At 36.2% G+C, this 21,581-nt stretch overlaps 1 protein-coding gene across 1 annotated transcript in view; it reads left to right on the forward strand.

Moving 5' to 3' along the window:
* The window catches only part of PIDD1 (p53-induced death domain protein 1), a 77,095-nt gene that overhangs the window by 25,709 nt on the left and 29,805 nt on the right, over positions 1 to 21,581 (forward strand). Inside the window, exons 5-7 of the mRNA XM_053720212.1 lie at positions 6,851 to 6,905; positions 7,827 to 8,028; positions 18,474 to 18,608. Coding sequence (XP_053576187.1) covers positions 6,851 to 6,905; positions 7,827 to 8,028; positions 18,474 to 18,608 — 392 coding nt within the window. The remainder of the gene's footprint in view (positions 1 to 6,850; positions 6,906 to 7,826; positions 8,029 to 18,473; positions 18,609 to 21,581) is intronic.

A 21,581-nucleotide genomic window follows, 5' to 3' on the forward strand; every position in this document is an offset into this window, starting at 1 on the left:
TTCACCCGTAAGGGTCTCAAGGTGCTGAGGGTTGCAGTTCAGTCGAAGAGCCAGGTCTTGAGGTCCTTTCTGAACTTAGTTAGGGCGGTAGCTTGTCTAAGGTGAATTTAAAATTAAAAAAATTGATAAAATATGGGATTAATTGATAAAATAACCTAGCGACTAGATTAAGGTTAATAGGATATACACTCGGTTGCCTTCTATAGGAAATAACTTTACCTTCACTTTAAACAAAAAAACAGACACTTAAAGGGACATAAAACCCACATTTTTTCTTTTGTGATTTAGAAAAAAACATGCAATTTTAAACAGCTTTCTAATTTACTTCCATTATCTAATTTGCTTCATTCTCTTGATATACATGGCTGAAAAGCTCAGTAGCTGCTGATTGGTTGCTGCACATAGATGCCTCGTATGATTGGCTCACCCATGTGCATTGCTATTTATTCAACAAAGGATATCTAAAGAATGAAGCAAATTAGATAATAGAAGTAAATTGGAATGTTGTTTAAAATTGTATTCTCTACCTGAATCATGAAAGAAATGTTTTTTTGTTTAGTGTCCTTTTAAGTCTGTTTTATTTTGTGCAGTTACTGCAGTGGCATTATTTCACAAAACAGTTGCAATAATTACAATACATATATTTTTTTAAATTACTCAAATGAGAATGCATTATCTCCTTTTATTAATATAAACTTGTATAAAAGATTAAAGCACATATTAAAAGCACAATGCAAAAGCTTTATATTGATTTTTTAATTACAAGTGCAGATAAAAATAAAAAGAGATACTGCATCTTCTGAGTTAACAGACATAAAATATATGTAATTGTAGACTACTGTACTGTCCTAATGAAATCAAATAACCATGATAAAGGGAGGCTTAAAAACAATGGTGAGTGTACAGTGCACACTGCTGTCTCAAACAATAACTGCTTAATCAAAAGATCTTATATCATGTGTAATATCATCAATATTATTGTGTCACTGTCAATTTTTAATGAGCATAATAATGAAATCATATTTTTTAATTATTCAAAGGTTGCCCTTGAAAAGTGTGAAAAATATTTCATCTCACTAGTAAACTAACCAGTGAAATGGGATAGTTTTCACATCTTTCAAAGGCAACCTTAGAATAATTAAAACATGATTTCATTATTATGCTCATTAAAAATTTATAGTGACAGTGACTCATATTGATGATATAACATCTTGTTTTGACTAAGCAGTTATTGTTTGCCATCCCCAATGAGACATATATATAAAGAGGACTTTTATACAATGTTTTGGTATTTGACCTTCTACACTGCACCCCAAAAAGTGGCTGTTTTCAGAGTTAAAAAAGTAATGTTCCAATCCAAAATGATTGCTCAGTCAAACAAGATTTTTCTAAAATAAATGTCAGGAGTTGATACATAATACAGTGAAGAGTACTGGCTTAGTTATATAAGACATTGAAGTGTTTTAACCTCCCTGGCAGTCACATATTATGGTGTTACTAACCAGTCTTACTCCAGAGTCTAGTGATTATTAATATATAACCTCCCTGGCAGTCACATATTATGGTGTTACTAACCAGTCTTACTCCAGAGTCTAGTGATTATTAATATATAACTTTCCTGGCAGTCACATATTATGGTGCTACTAACCAGTCTTACTCCAGAGTCTAGTGATTATTAATATATAACCTCCCTGGCAGTCACATATTATGGTATTACTAACCAGTCTTACTCCAGAGTCTAGTGATTATTAATATATAACTTTCCTGGCAGTCACATATTATGGTGTTACTAACCAGTCTTACTCCAGAGTCTAGTGATTATTAATATATAACCTCCCTGGCAGTCACATATTATGGTATTACTAACCAGTCTTACTCCAGAGTCTAGTGATTATTAATATATAACCTCCCTGGCAGTCACATATTATGGTGTTACTAACCAGTCTTACTCCAGAGTCTAGTGATTATTAATATATAACTTTCCTGGCAGTCACATATTATGGTGTTACTAACCAGTCTTACTCCAGAGTCTAGTGATTATTAATATATAACCTCCCTGGCAGATATGGGGTTAATAATTATCAGACATTGCAGTGTTTTTAACCTCCCTGGCATATATGGTCCCATTGGTCCTCACTGGCATATATATGGGGTTAATCATCAGACACTGCAGTGTTATAACCTCCTCCCTGGCATATATGGTGTTAGTATTAGTTACTATTACTAATCAGTCTTTATCCAGTGATATAACCTCCCTGGCAGGACAGAAAGGTGTCACCTATTGCTTGCAGTATTTCGTTTTGGGTTTATTTTAAGATCAGATGCATCACCCTGTAGACCCCTATATGAAGCTATACGCCCTGGGGAGACCTAAGTACAGAATCTGGCTTTATTTTGTTTTTCTTTATTTTTGATAAATGGCTGCAAGTCTCATTTAGGCATACATCTCTGTCATAAAATAGATTTCCCACTCCATGTCTCTGTACTACAGATACATGGAGTGGGAAATCTATTTTAGACTGATGTATGCCTAAATGAGACCTGCACCAGCTGCCCTTAACCCCGCCTCCCTCAGTAATAATACAAATAAAATTAAAAACGGTTTTAAAATGCCTTCAGATTAGAAAATTAGGCGCCCTCTGCGGTGTTAAAGGCCACCCCTGCTATGACTTTTTACCGTAGCCGGCTTCTTCCTTCCACAATCATGATGAGTCTGACTCTGACCAACACTAAGTCACTCCACCGCATAAACGCACCGCCCCACACATCTTCCAGTCCAGAAGCCGGCTATATATTATATTTAATTTTAATCTAAAAATTAAAAAACAAAATTGTGCTAAACTGCATCATGATGCATGATATCTCTGTCATCTTGTCAGTCCCTGCAACTGAGATACTAGTTAACATGTCGCCCACATGATAATTGCCATGGCCACTGACTTGACAAACAAATAACGTTATTTATAATCTTGCTACATAAATTAGCATTCTGTAAAATTTACAGAATGCTAATTTATGTAGCCATATTATAAATAACGTTAATAACAGAACGTTGGTTAGGTATCTTCCTGAATAGTGCACAATAGGAGGTGGAGGATATTCAATATAAGACACCTGCGTCAACTAGATTTTAGTTTTAAGAAAATATCCTGTTAGGGGTGTGTGTGTGTGTATTTTGTGCTTACCGGTAGGGCAGCAGGGGCCAGGCAGCAGCTGATTGAAGAGTCGTGTCGATGTTCAATCGATGAAGATTGCAGCAAGTGAAGACAACTGAACTACGGATGACAGGTCACTCACAGGAGGTAGCAGTCTTTTCTTCCAACCAGTGCTGCGCTGTCAATGCTGCTCCCTTTTGCATGCGCAGGAAGCCAATCAACGCCGGTCATGTTCTCCTTGTGCTGTCAATCACCAGGAGAACATGACCATCTCTGATTGGCTCCCTTGCTAGGAGGCATCAAGAGGGCTGCCTCCTATTGGTCCCAATTTTTGCTGCTAAAATATTGACAGAACACAGGTAGCGCTTCAGCACCACCTTTCCTTTGACCCATGCACTGCAATGGAGAGAAGCGTTCCTGTACCTGCCTCTCCATAGCATTACATGGGGGGGGGGATGGTGAATTTTTTATTTATTTTTTATTAAAATGTAATTAAACTTTGGCCCCATATGGCAGGATAGGCACTGCCTCCCCTGCCCCCTATGAGTGCACGTCCCTCTAAATGATTACTGTTTGAGATTTTTACTTTTTAGACGGTAAGTTTGATTTTTTTTCCAAGTGGCACTCAATAAACTTCCAACAATATTGATCCTTCTCTTTCTCAACATTTTTTTTTTCAGATTTAGCCTGCCACAGGGAAGGTTTCTCAGTCCTGTCTACAAAAACTTGGTATAGAAATAAAACATAAGTGACAATTAGTGTCAGGGCTCTGTTGGATGTCACTAAATAATAGTGGCTATTTATGGCTGGTGATGACCAAGGATGGTGAAATATCAATATACTGTAGGATACCAGTAAGGGAAAAAATAAGTCCAGATAAAAATAGAAAAGACTTTATTAATTGTCCATTACAATTTTTTAATAGTTTAGGACTAGTAGAGTTTTAGGGATCTGGTGATGACCAAATATCAAGGAGATATTTGATTTTCAGGTCTTCTGCTGTGCTTATTAACTTTAAAACTGTCATCCCTTACTACATTAAAATGCTCACAAGTCATGGCACTCTAGGGTGTTTTTGTTGCTCATAAAAAACATAGCCCTTCCCCAGATGATTAAGTCCCAATGGACCCCTAGCAATAAAAAGTGCCCTTAGTATTAATAGTTCAAGGCCATTTAACCGTAACAAATTATTATGCCCAACCTAAAAAATCCTAACAGACACTAAAGACCCATGCTTTTTAGTGGAGATGATGTTTTTATGGTGGAAGTTGGAGCCTTGCCCTTGAGGTCTTTGGGTGCTAAGGGGATCCATCATGGAGGATGTAGTTCTATAAGTGGGGTTTCATGATGGGTAGGTGGGTCTCTTATGAGCTGGAGGGGGTTCTTCAGGAATACTGAAAGGAGAAAGATGCCTTTTGTGGGTGCCTGGGTGGAAGAATAACAGGAGGTTAATATGGTTTGGAGAGAATGCAGTTAAGATTAATTAGGTATGGAGAAGATGGGGTGGGGGTAGGGTTGCCACCTAGCCTGTGCTTTTAAAGGGACATGAAACACAAAATTTTTATGTCATGATTAAGAGCATGCAATGTTAAACAACTTTCTAATTTACTTCTATTATCAAATTTTCATTTTTCTCTAGGTATCCTTTGTTGAAAAAAGTTCACGAGAGTGCACATGTCTGGATAACTATATGGCAGCATTTTTGGAAGAGCACTAGATGTTAGCACTAATCCCTGCCCTGTAGTGCTCCAAGCACCTACCTAGGTATCTATTCAACAAAGAATACCATAGGAACAAAGTAAATTTGATAATAGAAGTAAATTGGAAACTTTTTTTTTAATGGTATGCTCTTAAATCTTTTGGGTTTCATATCCCTTTAAGGTTAGTGACAATGTATATATTAAAGAATAAATACAGGAATATAGGTTTTTGTATAATGATAGCTCTTCTAAGTTTGTTGGAATCTAGTTTGAAATAATAAAAAAAAATTTAAACCAACTCCAAGATTCCACTAAAGTTAGCTCACTGAAGTGGGTCATTTTTATCATTTATATTTAATTCATAAACATTGAGTTTACCTCTTCCATGCTGCTTTTCTAATGACTTAAAGTGATGGTAAACTTTCCACTTTTTATAATCAGATCCTGAATGTTAGTGATATTTTAGATGGACTTTAATCATTTCTAATGAAGATGCACTTTAACTAACTTTTTAATCTAGCTTTGCCACTCTAATACCCCCCTCTTCCGCCACCCTCTTCAAAAGTAATATTTTTTGTGAGCTAACAGTTTGAACACTCTAGATACAATAAAAGTGCCATAGGGATAGAGTGCTGATTGGAGAACAGCTTAAACTGTTAGCTTACAAAAAATATTACTTTTGAAGTGGGCAGCTGGAGCAGCGGTATTAGAATTGCACAGCTAGATTAAAAAGTAAGTTAAAGCCCATCTTCATTAGAAGCTATCAATTAAACTACATCTAAAATATCACTAACATTCAGGATCTGATTATAAAAAGTGGAAAGTTCACCATTACTTTAACAGCAAGTCAAGGCAAATATGATCAAAACTGTATTGTGTAACCTTATTCATCATTTCTCTGTGTCACATTTTAATAGGACAGAGATCTTGCCCATATCAGTTTCTACCAGTGTTAAGTTTTTGGAATATTAATGAAAAGACATAGGGGCCGATTTATCAAGGGCTGAATAGCCCCTGATTCCCCTGTTTCCGTGCTCACCAGAAACAGCAGTTATGAAGCAGCGGTCTTAAGACCACTGCTCCTTAACTGGTCCGCTATCTCTGAGGCTGCGGACATCAAAAAGCCTGATCCTATACGATCGGGTTGATTGACAACCCCTGCTAGCAGCCGATAAGCTGCGAATCTGCAGGGGGAGGTATTGCACAAGCATTTCACCAGGACTGCTTGTGCAATGTTAAATACCGACAGCTTAAGCTGTCGGCATTCAGCGATGTCTGTCGGACATGATACGCTACAGCGTATCATGTTGGACAGACATTGATAAATCGGCCCCATAGAAGTAACTAACCAACTTATACTTTAAAAAAAAGCATATTTATCCGTGGATAAAATACATAAAACATTTGCACAGATTCTTATGTTTCATTTACATGCTGAAAGAGAAGCAGTCTACCGGGAATGGACAACAGCTTAGTAGCTTGTGCTATGGCGAGTTACCACCTGAGAGCAGCCTGTTTTAGCCTAGTAGTGCTTTTCACAAAGGAGAACTTTCCTAAAGTATATCAGTAGAACAAGGTCAGTCAAGCCCCAGCATACCAGGCAAAAGGAACGTGGCAACCCTAGACAATCATTTAAACATTATTTGGGTCTTGTAAGTGAGGTGCAGCCATATTCCTCTAAGTGTATGGTTTTCCCCTATTACCTGCAAATATATACAGAAAGAGAGGCGTTCTACCAGAAACGAACAACAGCTCAGTAGCTTTCGTTACCTCACAATAGAAATACAGTATATTACAACATAAAATGTGTTGCCTCTCTTTAACAAAATTAATATTGGATACTGTGAATTAACAGCTCTGTAAACTTATGCTTTTTGTTTTTTTTTATTTTCATAGACTTCTTCATACCAGTATCATTCTTTTTGTGCCATGGGTTTGCCACTGTTGTTTTTGTGTGTTTTTGTAATGATTTTTTGTATATTATCTATTCTACAGATGATGTATCTAAGCTGGAATTAACAGAACTCCGTCTAAATGCTGGCCAGAGCAGGTAAGTCCTTTATAAAGACTTCTTCTTTCTTGGTAAATGCTTTAAAGGGATAGAAAGGTCAAAGTTGAAATGTAGTGAGAGGGAAACAAATGAATTCTCCTATTCAATTATCTCCTTAATTATTGCCACATTGGGCACCATTTTGTAACCAGAGGGTGAACAAGGAAACCTGTCTGCCGTCCCTCAGGACAAGTAAGGCAGCTTTACCCCTTGTTCTCATGCAACCAATCATGCAAGAGCAGGGGATGTCAATCAACCTGGAGGGATGACTCCAGGGTGACTTAAGTCCACCACCACCATTATCATCCACTTCTCTCCATATCCATTGTTTGTTGGATAATGCTAATAAAGAGGCAGTGTGTGTGTAGGGTTCATTGTTCAGTGCTTTGTAATAAGGCGTTCAGATATTAGTCACTTGGAGACTACATATTTTACAATATACCAGTGTTATGTCCTTAGAAGGGTAATCAGAAGCAAATGTCCTTGTGCCAAATTAGGACTTATTCCTGTGAAACCCATGTTTTCTGTATCAGTCTATAATTGTAATTAAGAGTAAACTTTTGCAGATATTTTTTTAAATCTGTAAACACTCCTAGCTGCAGGCAAACAGACCTTAGTTATAATCACACAGGATGTGCACTCGGATTTGGGTAAATGTAAAACAACTATACATTTTAATAAACAAATTCTAAACTACTCCTTAACAAATATCGAATTAAACTATTTGTTTTCTGTGACAATTTCTCTGAAATAATTTTTTGTCTGTGTATGTCTGACCATCACACACCAATCTTGCAAACTACTGGTCAGCATGCAAAATTCTTATGGAAGTACATTCTCTATTGGGTTCAGCTGTAGTAAGGTATTAATTGTTAGTTTGTATATATTCTATCTAACCCTTTTCTTCTCACTTGCTTCCAGTTTTTCAGTCACCCCTGCTGGTTGCAGAGTTTTCATTCCCAGAGGCCCTAACCTCTACTTTCCTCCTGGAGCCGTCTCTTTTACAGTCACCATTCACTTCCAAATATTGCCCCCTGATTCTCAGCAGGTGAGATTGGGGCACCATGATGTAGTGCTTAGCAATATTCTGGAGCTGCAGCCTCATGGGATGCTGTTTCATCAGGTGAGCTACATTAGAACTTTCAGGAATATAACAGAAAGAATACACCTAATCTGTACGGTACTCAAAATCGAAATGCGCATCGGTGCATTTTACTTTTGAGTTGAAACAATATTTGCAATACACTTATATTAGTAATTCTTTTTCTAGCAAAATCTATCACCCATTAAGTGTTAGCTATTACTCAAGGGTGCATGCAAACATATGTAAATATCCTGAATCTTCAACCCTAGAGAGTAAAAGGTAACATTGAAACAGTTATATCTTTCACTATTACATTTTTGGTAATACATGGTTATTGCAAAAATACTTCTGTTCAAAATAAAATGCATTTAAATTTTAACCACCATGTTTCTTTAAAGGGACATTCAAGTCAAAATTAAACTTTCATGATTCAGATAGATAGAGCATGTAATTTTAAACAACATTCCAATTTACTTCCATTAACAAAATGTGCAGTCTTTATATTTACACTTTTTGAGTCACCAGCTCTTACTGATCATGTGCAAGAATTAACAGAATATACTTATATGCATTTGTAATTGGCTGATGGCTGTCACATGATACAGGAGGAATGGAAATAGACATAACTTTAAAATTTGTCAGAAAAAATTTTACTACCCATTTGAAGTTCAGACTAAGTGCTATTGCATTGTCTTTTTATCATGCATTTGTTGAATATGCAAATTAAATAGCTGCGTTTTTTGCATATGCAGTACAGTTATGATTTTAACTGTATACCTTTCTCCTGCACAGTTTCAATACAAATTTAAATTTTTCCATTAAAAACTATTTTTGCAAGCCAATTTTGTTAATTTTTTTTTTTAAATACATTGGGCCAGATTACGAATGGAGCGCAAACATTTGCGCGCAAGTGATATGGGGTTTATTACGGGGGTTTGTGCTCGTCGGACTTACTGCTTGTATTACGAATTGAAAATAAACGGGATCATTTGAGCGCAATTGTGATTTATGCTAGAATGATTACCGTGACTTCAGAGTTCTGGTTTACTGTTTCGCAAAACTAAAAAGTGTCACAAAACACCAAAAATACATTACACAGTATAGTTACATTCATAATAACACTATCTAATAAAAATTATTACAAAAAATATTGCACACAAATTTATAAGAACTTAAAGACATGAGATCTCAGGTTTTGAAAAAAAGGCAAGCAAAGGGCTTTAACATTGAGATACATACATATACATGTCTAAAAATGTATATGTATGTGTATATATGGTGAGAGTTGAGGATCCCATAGAATGGAGGAAACATAAACAAAAAACAAATGATGGTGCAGTATGACTATACTAGTACACAATATAGTACAACAAGTAAGAATGATGCTCACCTTTTTGGACCTCAAACATGTGAGGTATGTGAGGAGCATTGGGGGGAATAAATCCCTGTCTGTGTTAAAGGTGTTTGTCCCTTGGTGACCTGTTGGAGTATGGTACTTTTTTAGAGTACAGTATTTCTTTCTTTTGTAGCCATTGGGATATTCTTCTCTTCTGTGGAGTATGGTGTCTTTAACTTTCAGTGAGGAATTTCATCTGTGTGCTGTAGAATAAATCTGTTCTATTTTGGAGTGTACTGTGGTTTCTTAAAGAAACACTTGTGTGCTTCTCCTCTCTGGAGTATGGTAGTTTCCTTATATAATTGATAAAAACTCAGATGCGAGTGTATGATAAAAACGGTTTTCTTTATTTGAAACACAAACCGTTGTTTGTTCTCATAAGTAAAAAGTCTTAAAACAATATTGAATAATTCTCATGAAGAGACTTAGAATAACTTCTTGTAACAAGGAAGGATGAGTGAAATGAATGCCTCTTGAAGCAAACAGTGAAAGTCACAATATGTGCCAATGGTTTGGCTGTTAATTCCGTTTGCACAAGGATGATGAAAAAAATGAAAATAACGATGGTGGAAAATACCTGTGGGTGTTCTATGAACAGCTGGGTGGTTTGTATCCCATTCAGGTGTTCCACTTTGAAGGATGGCGCCGGATTCTCAGACCTGTATCTGTCAGGCTTGCAGAGAAGCGCTCTGGAACGTTGTGGTCTCGCCGGACCGGAAGTGACGTCACAAGTGGGCGTGCCCTTACGTGTTTCGTGTTTCTGTGTTAACTTTGTCAGAGGGTATGTGTATATATACACATATAAATATATATATATATATATATAAATATACATATGTGTACAGATATATTTATCTGTTAATATATGTACATACTGTATGTACATATCTAATTACAGACATATATACACATATAAACACATAAATACATTTGTACACATATATAGACATATGTATAAGTGCATTGAAGCCCTTTGCAGTTAAGTAGATGAAACATGAAAAAAACATATTTACGCATTATTCAAATTTAATAATGGTTTTTAACTATATATTTATTGTAAATATTTCACATTCCAATGTTTTGCACATAGCAAAATATGTTCTATGTATTTCTAAATAGATATTCATATATATATATATATATATATATATATAGGTATAGATATATATTGTACTAAAATACCACCAGATATATGTAGAAATATGTATTTATGAATAAATAGAACATATTCTTCTATGTGAAGAACATTGGAATGTGAAATATTAATATCTTCTTGTCGGGTTAACGCACTTGAGAATATGCGATCGGAGTAGGGTATTAGGTTTTTCCACTTTTTTTGCTCCATTGACTTCTAGGGGGGAATATGTAATCGGGCATGCACAATATTATAAATTTGGCTTTTTATGCTTATCGGGTTACTTTCAACATGTATTATGAGGGCAACCCAGCGAAGTTAATGCTTGAGCGGGAGCATTAAATAACGCTCCATTAGTAATTTGGCCCTTTATTTTTTGGTTTTAATAAAAAGTATATCTTTATCTAGACTCGTAATTTATAAATTAAAATAGGAGTATATAGTTTTATTTATTATTCAGTGCTTTGTTTATTTGATCTATTGCTTATTAATTGAAATTGTACACGAACATAGGAACCAACATAAGTTAACCTATACATATAAAGACTAAAACTGCTAACAGCACATTGCCTAAAATATGCAAAATAAACATTCCTCTATTTGTACTATTGGCAAAACTTATGACAAACTATTCCAGTATGTGAGTAGGACACATAAAGTGTTAACTCAGAGTACAATTCCATTAATGAGATACCTTATTCTTTTTGCTGCTGTTTAAAAGGTGGTGGGAGTGGAAATCCCCCTACATGACTTATAGCACATACACACACAGCACAGAGGAGGGGGCGTGACTTCATGCAAAACTTTCTGCCTTCCAGGAAGCTCACTCTCCACCACTGTACAATGCATGCTGGGAATTAAGAATTCAGAAATGCAGTGGCACAATGCTAAGAGGGAACTACAAATTCCAGAATGCTATGTAATTCTCAGAATACTGTGCTTCTTTTTCTAAAACAGAGCTATATTCAGGGGAATTAAAAGATAAAACAAATCCAGAGATTAAATTGTCTTTTTTTCCTGCAGTTTGGGGGGGGGGAATTCCCCCCTTGCCCTCCCTGTGGATGCCCTTGAGCTCTGCATATTTGGATGGAACAATATAACAAAGCATCCTCACCTCGATTACAAGTGGAGAGCTATTTTGCACCAAATTTCTAGACCAAATTGTGTAAAACTGATACCTTGAGTATACTGTGATCATCTATTCGCTTGTATTAGAAGTTGAAAGTTATTTGTTCAAAAATATCGTTAAGCCGCAAGTAACCAGAGAAGTACGTAAACTGTTTCCCATTGAGAAGTTATCAGAAACCCACCATTTTCACTTTAAACGTCAGGTCTGTCTTTAATAATACAGGTGTTTGCATTTATACCATTGTATAGTGTGAAGTGACAGTAACATTTTAATGTGTGAAATTAACCTTTTCACTTCCAAACAAATAGCGAAATGTGTAAATTAATTATTTATACATTTGAGCTGGGGCATTATGGGTATATAGTGCATGTGTGTAGGACATGTTGTTTATATGCATAATACTGTAAAATTGTTCATTATATATTTTTTCTAACTTTGCTCCCAAAGTGGAGCATTGGATGATTAGAAGTGGCACATTGCACCTTATGAAGTTAGCAATTTTTTTAGTGATTTTATTATTTTGTGCACATCTTTTAGCGAATGTCATCTTCTTTCACATTAATCTGCTTTCAGTTAAAAAATATTCAGTGAGTAAGACAAGGAACAAATTGCAGTGAATTGATGATAATTTTAACATCTTTGAAGTACTTATCGGTTTTAAGATACTTTTTTGAAAAACAAGAAGATCAGGCATATTTGCCAAAGTAAAGTCATGCCTAGAAAATCTGCAACAACATTCTAGTAAACTCATCAGTGTTTGTACTGACGGAGAACCAATAATGATAGGTAAAGCAGCGGGGACTGCAACTATGCTTGAAATCTTTTTAGGTTGTCCACTACTAAAATATCACTGAATTATAAACCAAGAGTCACAGTGTGGACATTTTTTACATTTGCAGTGTGTTACGCTGCAGGTTGTGAAATGTGTGATTAAAATTAGAAAAATAAAAAGTCAAAGGTCCAGCACCCTTAAATGCCCAATGCTCGCTGCCAGGGTTCCTGCAAACCCCCAAACAGATACAGGCAAGGATTGCAGCAGCATAAATTTATAACCAATTTATTATGGCACAAGAAAAAAGTCCACAACGTTTCGGGTTGTTACCCCTTAATTATGTGAATACATAATGGCACTCAAACCTGTCCTTATATACCTATACACAGGTGTAATCAAATAACAAGTAGCAACCTTCTAGTAAATTACAGCTCTTCAGTAATATTACACCCTCTAGTGGTTATTTCATATCATTGCATCATTAAATTTAAAAAATTTCACCATCCTTCAACAAATGATACAAAAGGGAACAAAGTGCACAAAAATCACTTAAAAACAGAAATAAAATCATGGAAAGCAGTCATTATCAGGAATCACACCAAATTTAGAAGAGTACTATCAATTTAACAGAATCTAGAGAATTTTTTAGAGAATTTTTTAAAAAAAAGGGACCAATCCAGGTCTCTATTCATACCTTTTGGTTGCAGAGTTCCTAACTTAAAGATCCAAAAAGCTTCTCTTTTCTTTAATATATTTTCCCTATTACCTCCTTTCCTGGGTCTATGCACCTGTTCTATGATCTGAAACCTGAGTTGAGAAATGTTATGTTTAGCCTTGATAAAATGATGGGCAACAGGGGCTTCTAAATCCCCCCTCCTGATACTGGATTTATGTTCATTCATTCTCTCACGTGCTTTACGTGTCGTCTCACCAACATAAAGGAGCCCACATGGGCATTTGATCAGATAGATTATATATTCGCTATTACAAGTGCAAAAGCAATTTATATCAATTTTTTTTCCGGTATGTGGGTGAAAAAACACTGCACCTTTAATCATGCTGCTACAACTAAAGCAACCCAGACAGGGGTAACAACCTCTATTAGCCCTAGTAATATATCTGGTGCCCCCTAACTTAGCTGTACCAACATCACTGCTAATAAGCTTGTCTCTAAGAGAAGGCGCACGTCTGAATGCAGGCATAAAATATTCTTTAAAGGCCTTGATGTCAGGATTGCACTCAAATAAAATATGCCAATGTTTCCTAAGGATACTAACAACTTTATTACTATGTTTATTGTATTCGGTGACAAAAGTGATTCTGTCACCCTTATTCTTATCCTTATTGGCCCTTTTATGGTGAAGTATGTCATGTCTCATACTATCATCTACCTTATCCAAATTAGTTTTAATCACTGTATCAGGATAACACCGTTCTCTAAATAACTGACCCATTACTTTGAGTCTTTGGCTAGACAATTCAGGATCAGATACAATTTTTTTGACTCGCAAAAATTGGCTATAGGGGAGAGAATTCAAGAGTGCCGGTGGATGGGTGCTCTCATATCGCAGTAAATTATTGCGATCAATCGTTTTTTATATATGTCAGCCTTCAAATAATTCTTTTCCCTATAGATTGAAGTATCAAGGAACTCTATATGCTCTTCACTCCAAGTCAGTGTAAACTGTATATGCCTAGAGCAGCTATTAAGGTAATTTACAAAATTGAGCAGGGTTCCAATATCGCCCCTCTACACCCCAAAGATGTCATCAATATAGCGCCACCAGGTGGCGCCATATTGCTGAAAAGCTAAATTCTCATAAACAAAACGTTCCTCATACATATTCATATCTATGTTGGCGTAGTTAGGGGCGACATTGGAACCCATGGCAGTGCCCTGTTTTTGAATGAAAAATTGATCTTGAAACAAGAAATAGTGATTAAAATTAGAGCAAGGAGATTAAACAAAAGAGAATTCAGAGAATATTGTGTATTGATAGATTTAGAAGATTGTGATCTCAACTGTCATTGTGAGGTGTGCTGGCTTTCTAGAGCCTGGTTTCTCAACAACCGGGCCTCGGCCCAGTACCGCCCCCCCCCACCGCTGCCACTCCACACATAAAGAATACCTGGCAGGCCTGGCAGAGCGCCATTGCACATGTGCGCTGTGTACATGTAGCAGCAGTAACGTGGTAGGACAAGGAGCGCGGGACAAGGAGCAGATGGGACTGGACATGGACACACTTGGGTTGAGAAACATTGTTCTAGAGTATAGGTTCTCAGTAGGTTTTGAAAACTGAAAAATAAATGTTCATAATTTTTAATGAGCTCTCTGAGGAATGATCCCTTTTATGTGATAACAAATGGCTATTTGATTTAGCATTTTTTGTTGATGTTACCAGTCATCTCAATGAGCTAAATTTGAAACTGTAGAGCAAGAACAAATTGTTTCCTAGCTTAGTAAATATCTGTGCATTCAAGATGAAGATAAAACTGTTTATCTCTGTTACAAAATGAGCATTTGAGCCAGTTTCTACATTTAAAAGAACAGAGCGAATGTACTGAAGATGATGGCAATTTTATAGAATATATTGAAAAATCAGATTATTGCAAGAGTCCTTTAAACTTCATTTCGCTAAAGAAGACTGCATACTCGCATTTATAAACCTATTTTCACTTAGTGAACAAAAAATCCTGAAGATGCCTAGTAGCATACAAATGGAACTTATTGATCTGAAAACAAATTAATTATTGAAAATTAAATGTGATGAACGTCACTCTGTCCCAAATGCTTAATTAATATTTTTTTTGGCAATCATTGCCTTGTGAACATTTACCAGAAAATTTGCCCAGAGTTATATCTGTTGTTTTGGAACAACGTACAAAGGCAAACAAGCATTTTCATCCATGAAATTGATTAAAAACAAACTGACTGATTCAAATTAGAAGAATTCTCTGCTGCTCCCAGCAACTAATTAAACGCCAAACATTACAAGCTTGGCAAAATCAAAGCAGACTCAAAAGTCTCATTAAAGTGAGTAATGTTTATCTTGTCTTTCTATTAAGTAATTTTATGTTAAAATGCGAAATATATTCACATATTTTTAAAGTGAATGGGGGTACAATTGTCGTATGGCGCATATGAACTAGAGAATGAAAAAATTGGCACGTTTGCCAATTGGCTCCCCATTCATAGCAGAATTAAATTCAAAATTCTCACCCTGACCTACAAAGCGTTTATCAATGCCACTCCCCAGTCCCTATCATCACTAATAACAAGTATACTCCAGCCCGCCCACTAAGATCCAACAATGACCTGCTTCTTATATCTTCGATTATCACCTCTTCCCATGCAAGGCTGCAGGACTTCTCTCGTGCAGCACCTATGCTCTGGAACGCTCTACATCACGCTGTCAGATGTTTTCCGAATCTGTTTTCTTTTAAACGCTCCCTGAAGACATTTTTGTTTAGGGAAGCCTACCACCCAGTAACAAATATATTCCACTTACCTAATAATTGCCCTCATATAACTTTGTATTAACATCATTCTCACCCTTGCAGTCCTTGCCTCCTGTTTCTCACCCTCCTACTCTTCTAGATTGTAATTTCCCACAGGAATAGGGCCCTCAATTCCTCCTGTATGTATTTTTCAGATTTTGTCTTTTCCTTTTTAACATTGTTTTATTTAAATGAATTGTACCTATGGACAGCTCTGCGGAATATGTTTGGGCTTTATAAATACAATATAATAACAATAATAATAATATCAATAAAATGTGTTGAACCCTAGCAGAGTTTACTGTAGCACGTCCTGTTCAGCAGCCTTTATATTAACTTTTTTTTTTAAATTTTATAAACTGTCCTTGAGATTTACTTGTTAGTATTTTTCTTGCATTTGTGTTTAATCCATAAAAAGTGCTGCATCTTTGTGGCTGGACATGTAAACAGGAGTTGAGAGTGTATATACTTTTGATAACTCTTGCCACTCTACAAGGCTGGATTGGTCTACCAGGACACCAGGAGACTACCAGGGCGCCAATAGATTTCCCAGTGGGCTGCAGGAGCTGAGGCTGGCCAGCTACAATTTAACGGGGTGCTGCTGCTGAGGAGATGCCGCTGTATAACCTTTCTTTTTTCTTCTGAGCTATACGTATTGACGTCATAAAGTATTTATTTGTAAGTTTGATATCCTAAACCATGTACCATTTAGTAGTCCTCTTTTGAATGGTTTCTAGTGTCTAATCAACTCACACTGTGAGGCAGACACACACTGTTTTAAGTTTCCAGATCACACTATGGATAATAATTTTCACATTGTGAAAGGGAGTCATGGATTACATTTTTTTGTCTATATAGCAACAATTTAATTCTGAAAAATGTTTGGAGTATAGGATATCCTAGGAATCCCCTTGTGAATAATGGAGCATGTGTATTCTGCGTAATCTTCTAATGTTTCCAGGACTGCTTTTTATTCCCAGTCCAGACCTTTGACTCTAGGTAGCAGGTGGTCCCAGCATAACCTGTTTAGAACCCCCTCTTTTAAAAAAGACAAGGCATCTCTTTTATATTTTGTGTTCCATACTCAGATGGCAATCACATGACAGACCCATAACCATATAGAAAAAAATAAGTAGATCACAATCTTCTCTACCTGTGTCTTTGGTTTGTGTATTCTAAAATGCAAAAGCTAGTCTATCATTATTTAAAACGACAATGATTACCTTTCTGTACTATCTTTTTGATGGCACTATGGACCACATGTATTAAACTGCATGCGGACAAGGTTCTCCCCCGTCCCTTGCGCGAGTCAAGGGCCAGTCAGTCACCCTGAGCACGCGAGTTCAGGGTAATTTCTCTCTGCCAACTGAGAGGTGGCAGAAATTGTAAGAAGCAACGGTCTGTTGATTTCTGCTTCTTACATAGCGGGAAACAGGCTCGCATGTGTGAACCTACCCCGCAAGGACTCTGAAGCACCTTACACTGCTTAGTGCATGGAGCTCTATACCTACAAAAGTACTATAAATTATATAAAGCTACTTTTTGGTCACATGTATAAGCTGTATTGTGACACGTACATATTGCCTAAATAACATAAGCTAGTGTTGTTTACTCTTGGTCATATCCCCTGTCCCATTTTACAGATGCAAATATACAAATATTTCGAAATCCAAACTATTCCAAAATCCAACCATTTCTGGATTAAGAATTTTCTACCTGTAATAAAAACTATAACATGGTAGTAAGTTAGCAACCACAAGTCTTTCTTTCTTGATTTGTTGCTATCGGGGCTCTTAGGCATACAAATGAATGGAAAAGCTTGGTGAGCTTAAATGTTGTGAAATTCTTTATAGGATCATTTTTTATGTTAGTATTTTATGTTTTTTTTGTTTTTTTTTTAATGATTTCTAATCACACTGAGTGAATTTGGACAGGGGCAATATCATGCATACATTGTCAAAATGTCATCTCACTGTGATATCAGCATATTGTGTAGTTTTAAAAATGTATCTAATATTTTATTGGTTAGATATTTTGTGCAATTTTCTTTTTTTTTTGCATAAATGTCTAGATGGTAAAAAGTGACAAATAAAAAACTTATTTTCCTATAATTTTTAATTGGTCTTTATGACTGAGTAACGTAGGTATACAATCCTAAATTTTGGTGTTTTGGGAAGCTAAATTGATGCAAAATATGGAACATGAAATGTGCATTTGAAATATTTAAGAAATATTGACTGCCATGCTGTTGTTTGTCATACATGTTCTAGAAAATAAAACAAATATATACTTTTCCTCTTTTTCTGCATTTCATGGCAACAGCATTTTCCAACATCCGTGTATTTTCTAAAAGTCTTCTGTAAAAACAAGGTATACATTGTGTGGGTACTTCACAGACTGACATTGCTGTTTAAATGTGATTATAGTACAAAAGACTATGCAAAATGCTTTAGAACTGGGCTAAAAATGGCTAAGAAGTGAATCAAGATTGTTACTTTGTACGTTATGTTTTTTGAGAGGCATGGAACAAACTTCTTTCCCGTTTGTGTAACAGGATGTTGAAATCTGCATTCCCTACATAACTCCAAGGGCAAGACAAAGGGAAGAACGGGAGGTGGTGATAAGAACTTTTGATGGCCAAACTTGGACTGACCTGTTTAATAAAACACCTGCGACAGGCGGCAACGAGGTAGGATAGGATGATAATGCATATTATGTGATGTTGCTTGTTGACCAGATGTAATAACACTTATCTGACAGACTACTAATTCAAGACTAGTGAGGTCCCTTGAGAATTAAAAAATAAAAAAAACAAAATTACACTTAAAATCAGCAACTCTCTGAGGCACCGATGATCGAAAGTGCTACGAGGTGGCAAAATATTCCAAGGGATCTGCCACTATGTCGAGCAAACCTGACAAAATATTCCAAGCTCCCAACATAGCGGCATCACTGAGAGGCGTTTACTATACATGCCATTGGTCGGTGATGCTGGCTATAGATAACACCCAGCACCGCTGCCCATATTGGCAATGTATAGTAAAGGATCCCTTGAAAGAGAACTTCTCTGTGCCTAAACATTAATACCCTTAAACCAAAGTACCCCACAATTGCAAACTAACACTACACTAATAAATATCTAAATTGCCACATACCCACCACAAGTATCTATCCTATTTACCCCTATACCGCCACATACCCACTGTAAATACTATCATATTAGCCCCTATACCGCCACATACTAACCACAAGTATCTATCCTATTAAACCCTATACCGCCACATACCCACTGTAAGTGCTATCCTATTAACCCCTATACCGCCACATACCAACCACAAATACTATCCTATTAACCCCTATGCCGCCACATACCCACTGTAAGTACTATCAGAATAACTTCTATACCACCACATACCAACCACAAGTATCTATCCTATTAACCCCTATACTGCCACATACCCACTGTAAGTACTATCCTATTAACCCCTATACCGCCACATACCAACCACAAGTACTATCCTATTAACCCCTATACCGCCACATACCCACTGTAAGTACTATTATATTAACCCCTATACGCCACATACCAACCACAAGTATCTATCCTATTAAACCCTATACCACCACATACCCACTGTAAGTACTATCCTATTAACCCCTATACCAACACATACCAACCACAATTACTATTCATTAAACCCTATACCGCCACATACCCACCACAAGTACTATCCTATTACCTCTATGGAGGTTGATTAGGTTATGATTGATGTTTAGCATTTAGTAAGCCTTAATCTCCTACCCCCCCATACCTGTATGGGGGTTGATTAGGTGATTATTGATATTTAGAATTTAGTAGGTCTTAAAGGGACAGTATACACCAATTTCCATATAACTGCATGTAATAGACACTACTATAAAGAATATTATCCACAGATACTGATCTAAAAATTCAGTATAAAACCTTTTCAAAACTTACTTAGAAGCTCCCAGTTTAGCACTGTTGAAAAAGTTAGGCTGGGACACTCACTGAAATTGGCTGGAAAGCAAAAAGAGCTGACACTCCTCTCCTCCCCTTCATATGAAAATACACAAACCGGCGCAAGCTGGAGTAAGTAGACAATAGTCTTCTTGGTTAGGAGTCAGTATAATGTTATTTAAAAATGAGCAAAACTATACATTTTTAAAAAAACAACCTGTGGGCAAGATTACAAGTCGCGCGGCAAACAGTTGCGAAAATTCCGTGCACGGTATGGCTTTTTCGCAACACGTTAAGCCGCCTAATCCAAACAGCAAAATCACGTGTGCGTTCATGTATTCCCTATAGAAGTCAATGGAGAAGACAAATAGAAAAAAAAATCACTAATCTGTTGCGCACTCGAAAAGTGTACATGAAAATGCGAATACTTCATATTGCGAAAATGTTTTCATAACGGAATATGTTCTATTTATTTGCAAATAAATATTTCTCTTTATATGTGATGATTTTTGGACTGATATATCTATTTATAGCGAGATATCTATATGAATATATATATATATATATATATATATATAGATAGATAGATAGATAGATAGATATCAAATACAAGAATATAGATAGTGCTGGTTACTATAGTTGGTTTAGTACATATTGCTATACACATTAAAAAAAACATATATATATATATATATAGAGAGAGAGAGAGAGAGAGAAATTCACAAAACTCTCATCATAATTATAAATATATGTTCAGTTTAAAAGAAAACCCAGATGAATTACAACAGTTTTCCTTCAGGTCAATATGTGCAGGACCTCTTGTTTAATCCCCCTTTGGGTGTCCACTTACTTTATATTACCTCAATCACTATGAGGTAAGTGTTAGACGTATCTGGTGTATCCGCCTTGTATTGGCCTTTCAAAGGGACTTGTTTGGGATGGTAATGCCTCTTGTCAGTGGTAGAATCCTCCAGGCTGTATGCTTTTCCCAGATTGGTCACTGCATGTTCTTGTAGTTTTTATATTACTTCAATCACTTACAGAACACGGATAGTAGCCCTGCCCTCAAAAGACCGCGAAACAGAGCAGTTGAGACGCCAGGAGTGTCGAATCAAACAGATAGAGTAGGAAAAGTGATTCTTTATATCCATAAATACATAAGAACTACAAGAACATGCAGTGACCAATCTGGGAAAAGCATACAGCCTGGAGGTTTCTACCACTGACAAGAGGCATTACTATCCCAAACAGGTCAATTTGAAAGGCCAATACAAGGGGGATACACCAGATATGTCTAACACTTACCTCATAGTGATTGAGGTAATATAAAGTAAGTGGACACCCAAAGGGGGATTAAACAAGAGGTCCTGCACATATTGAGAACTGTTGTAATTCATCTGGGTTTTCTTTTAAACTGAACATATATTTATAATTATGATGAGAGTTTTGTGAGTTTATCTCTCTCTATATATGTTTTTTTTAACGTGTATAGCAATATGTACTAAACCAACTATAGTAACCAGCGCTTTCTATATTCTTGTATTTGATATCAGTGTTAAAAGAGATCTTGAGGAAAATCTCTTTGATTTTAGAAATTACCAGCAGGTGATATAAGTGGTTGAGTGCCATCCTTCGTAATTGAATTAGTCACATACTGTGATTAATCCTATATCACTCATATTA

The sequence above is a fragment of the Bombina bombina genome, chromosome 7 (genome assembly GCF_027579735.1).
Source record: "Bombina bombina isolate aBomBom1 chromosome 7, aBomBom1.pri, whole genome shotgun sequence".
NCBI classification, from domain to species: domain Eukaryota; kingdom Metazoa; phylum Chordata; class Amphibia; order Anura; family Bombinatoridae; genus Bombina; species Bombina bombina.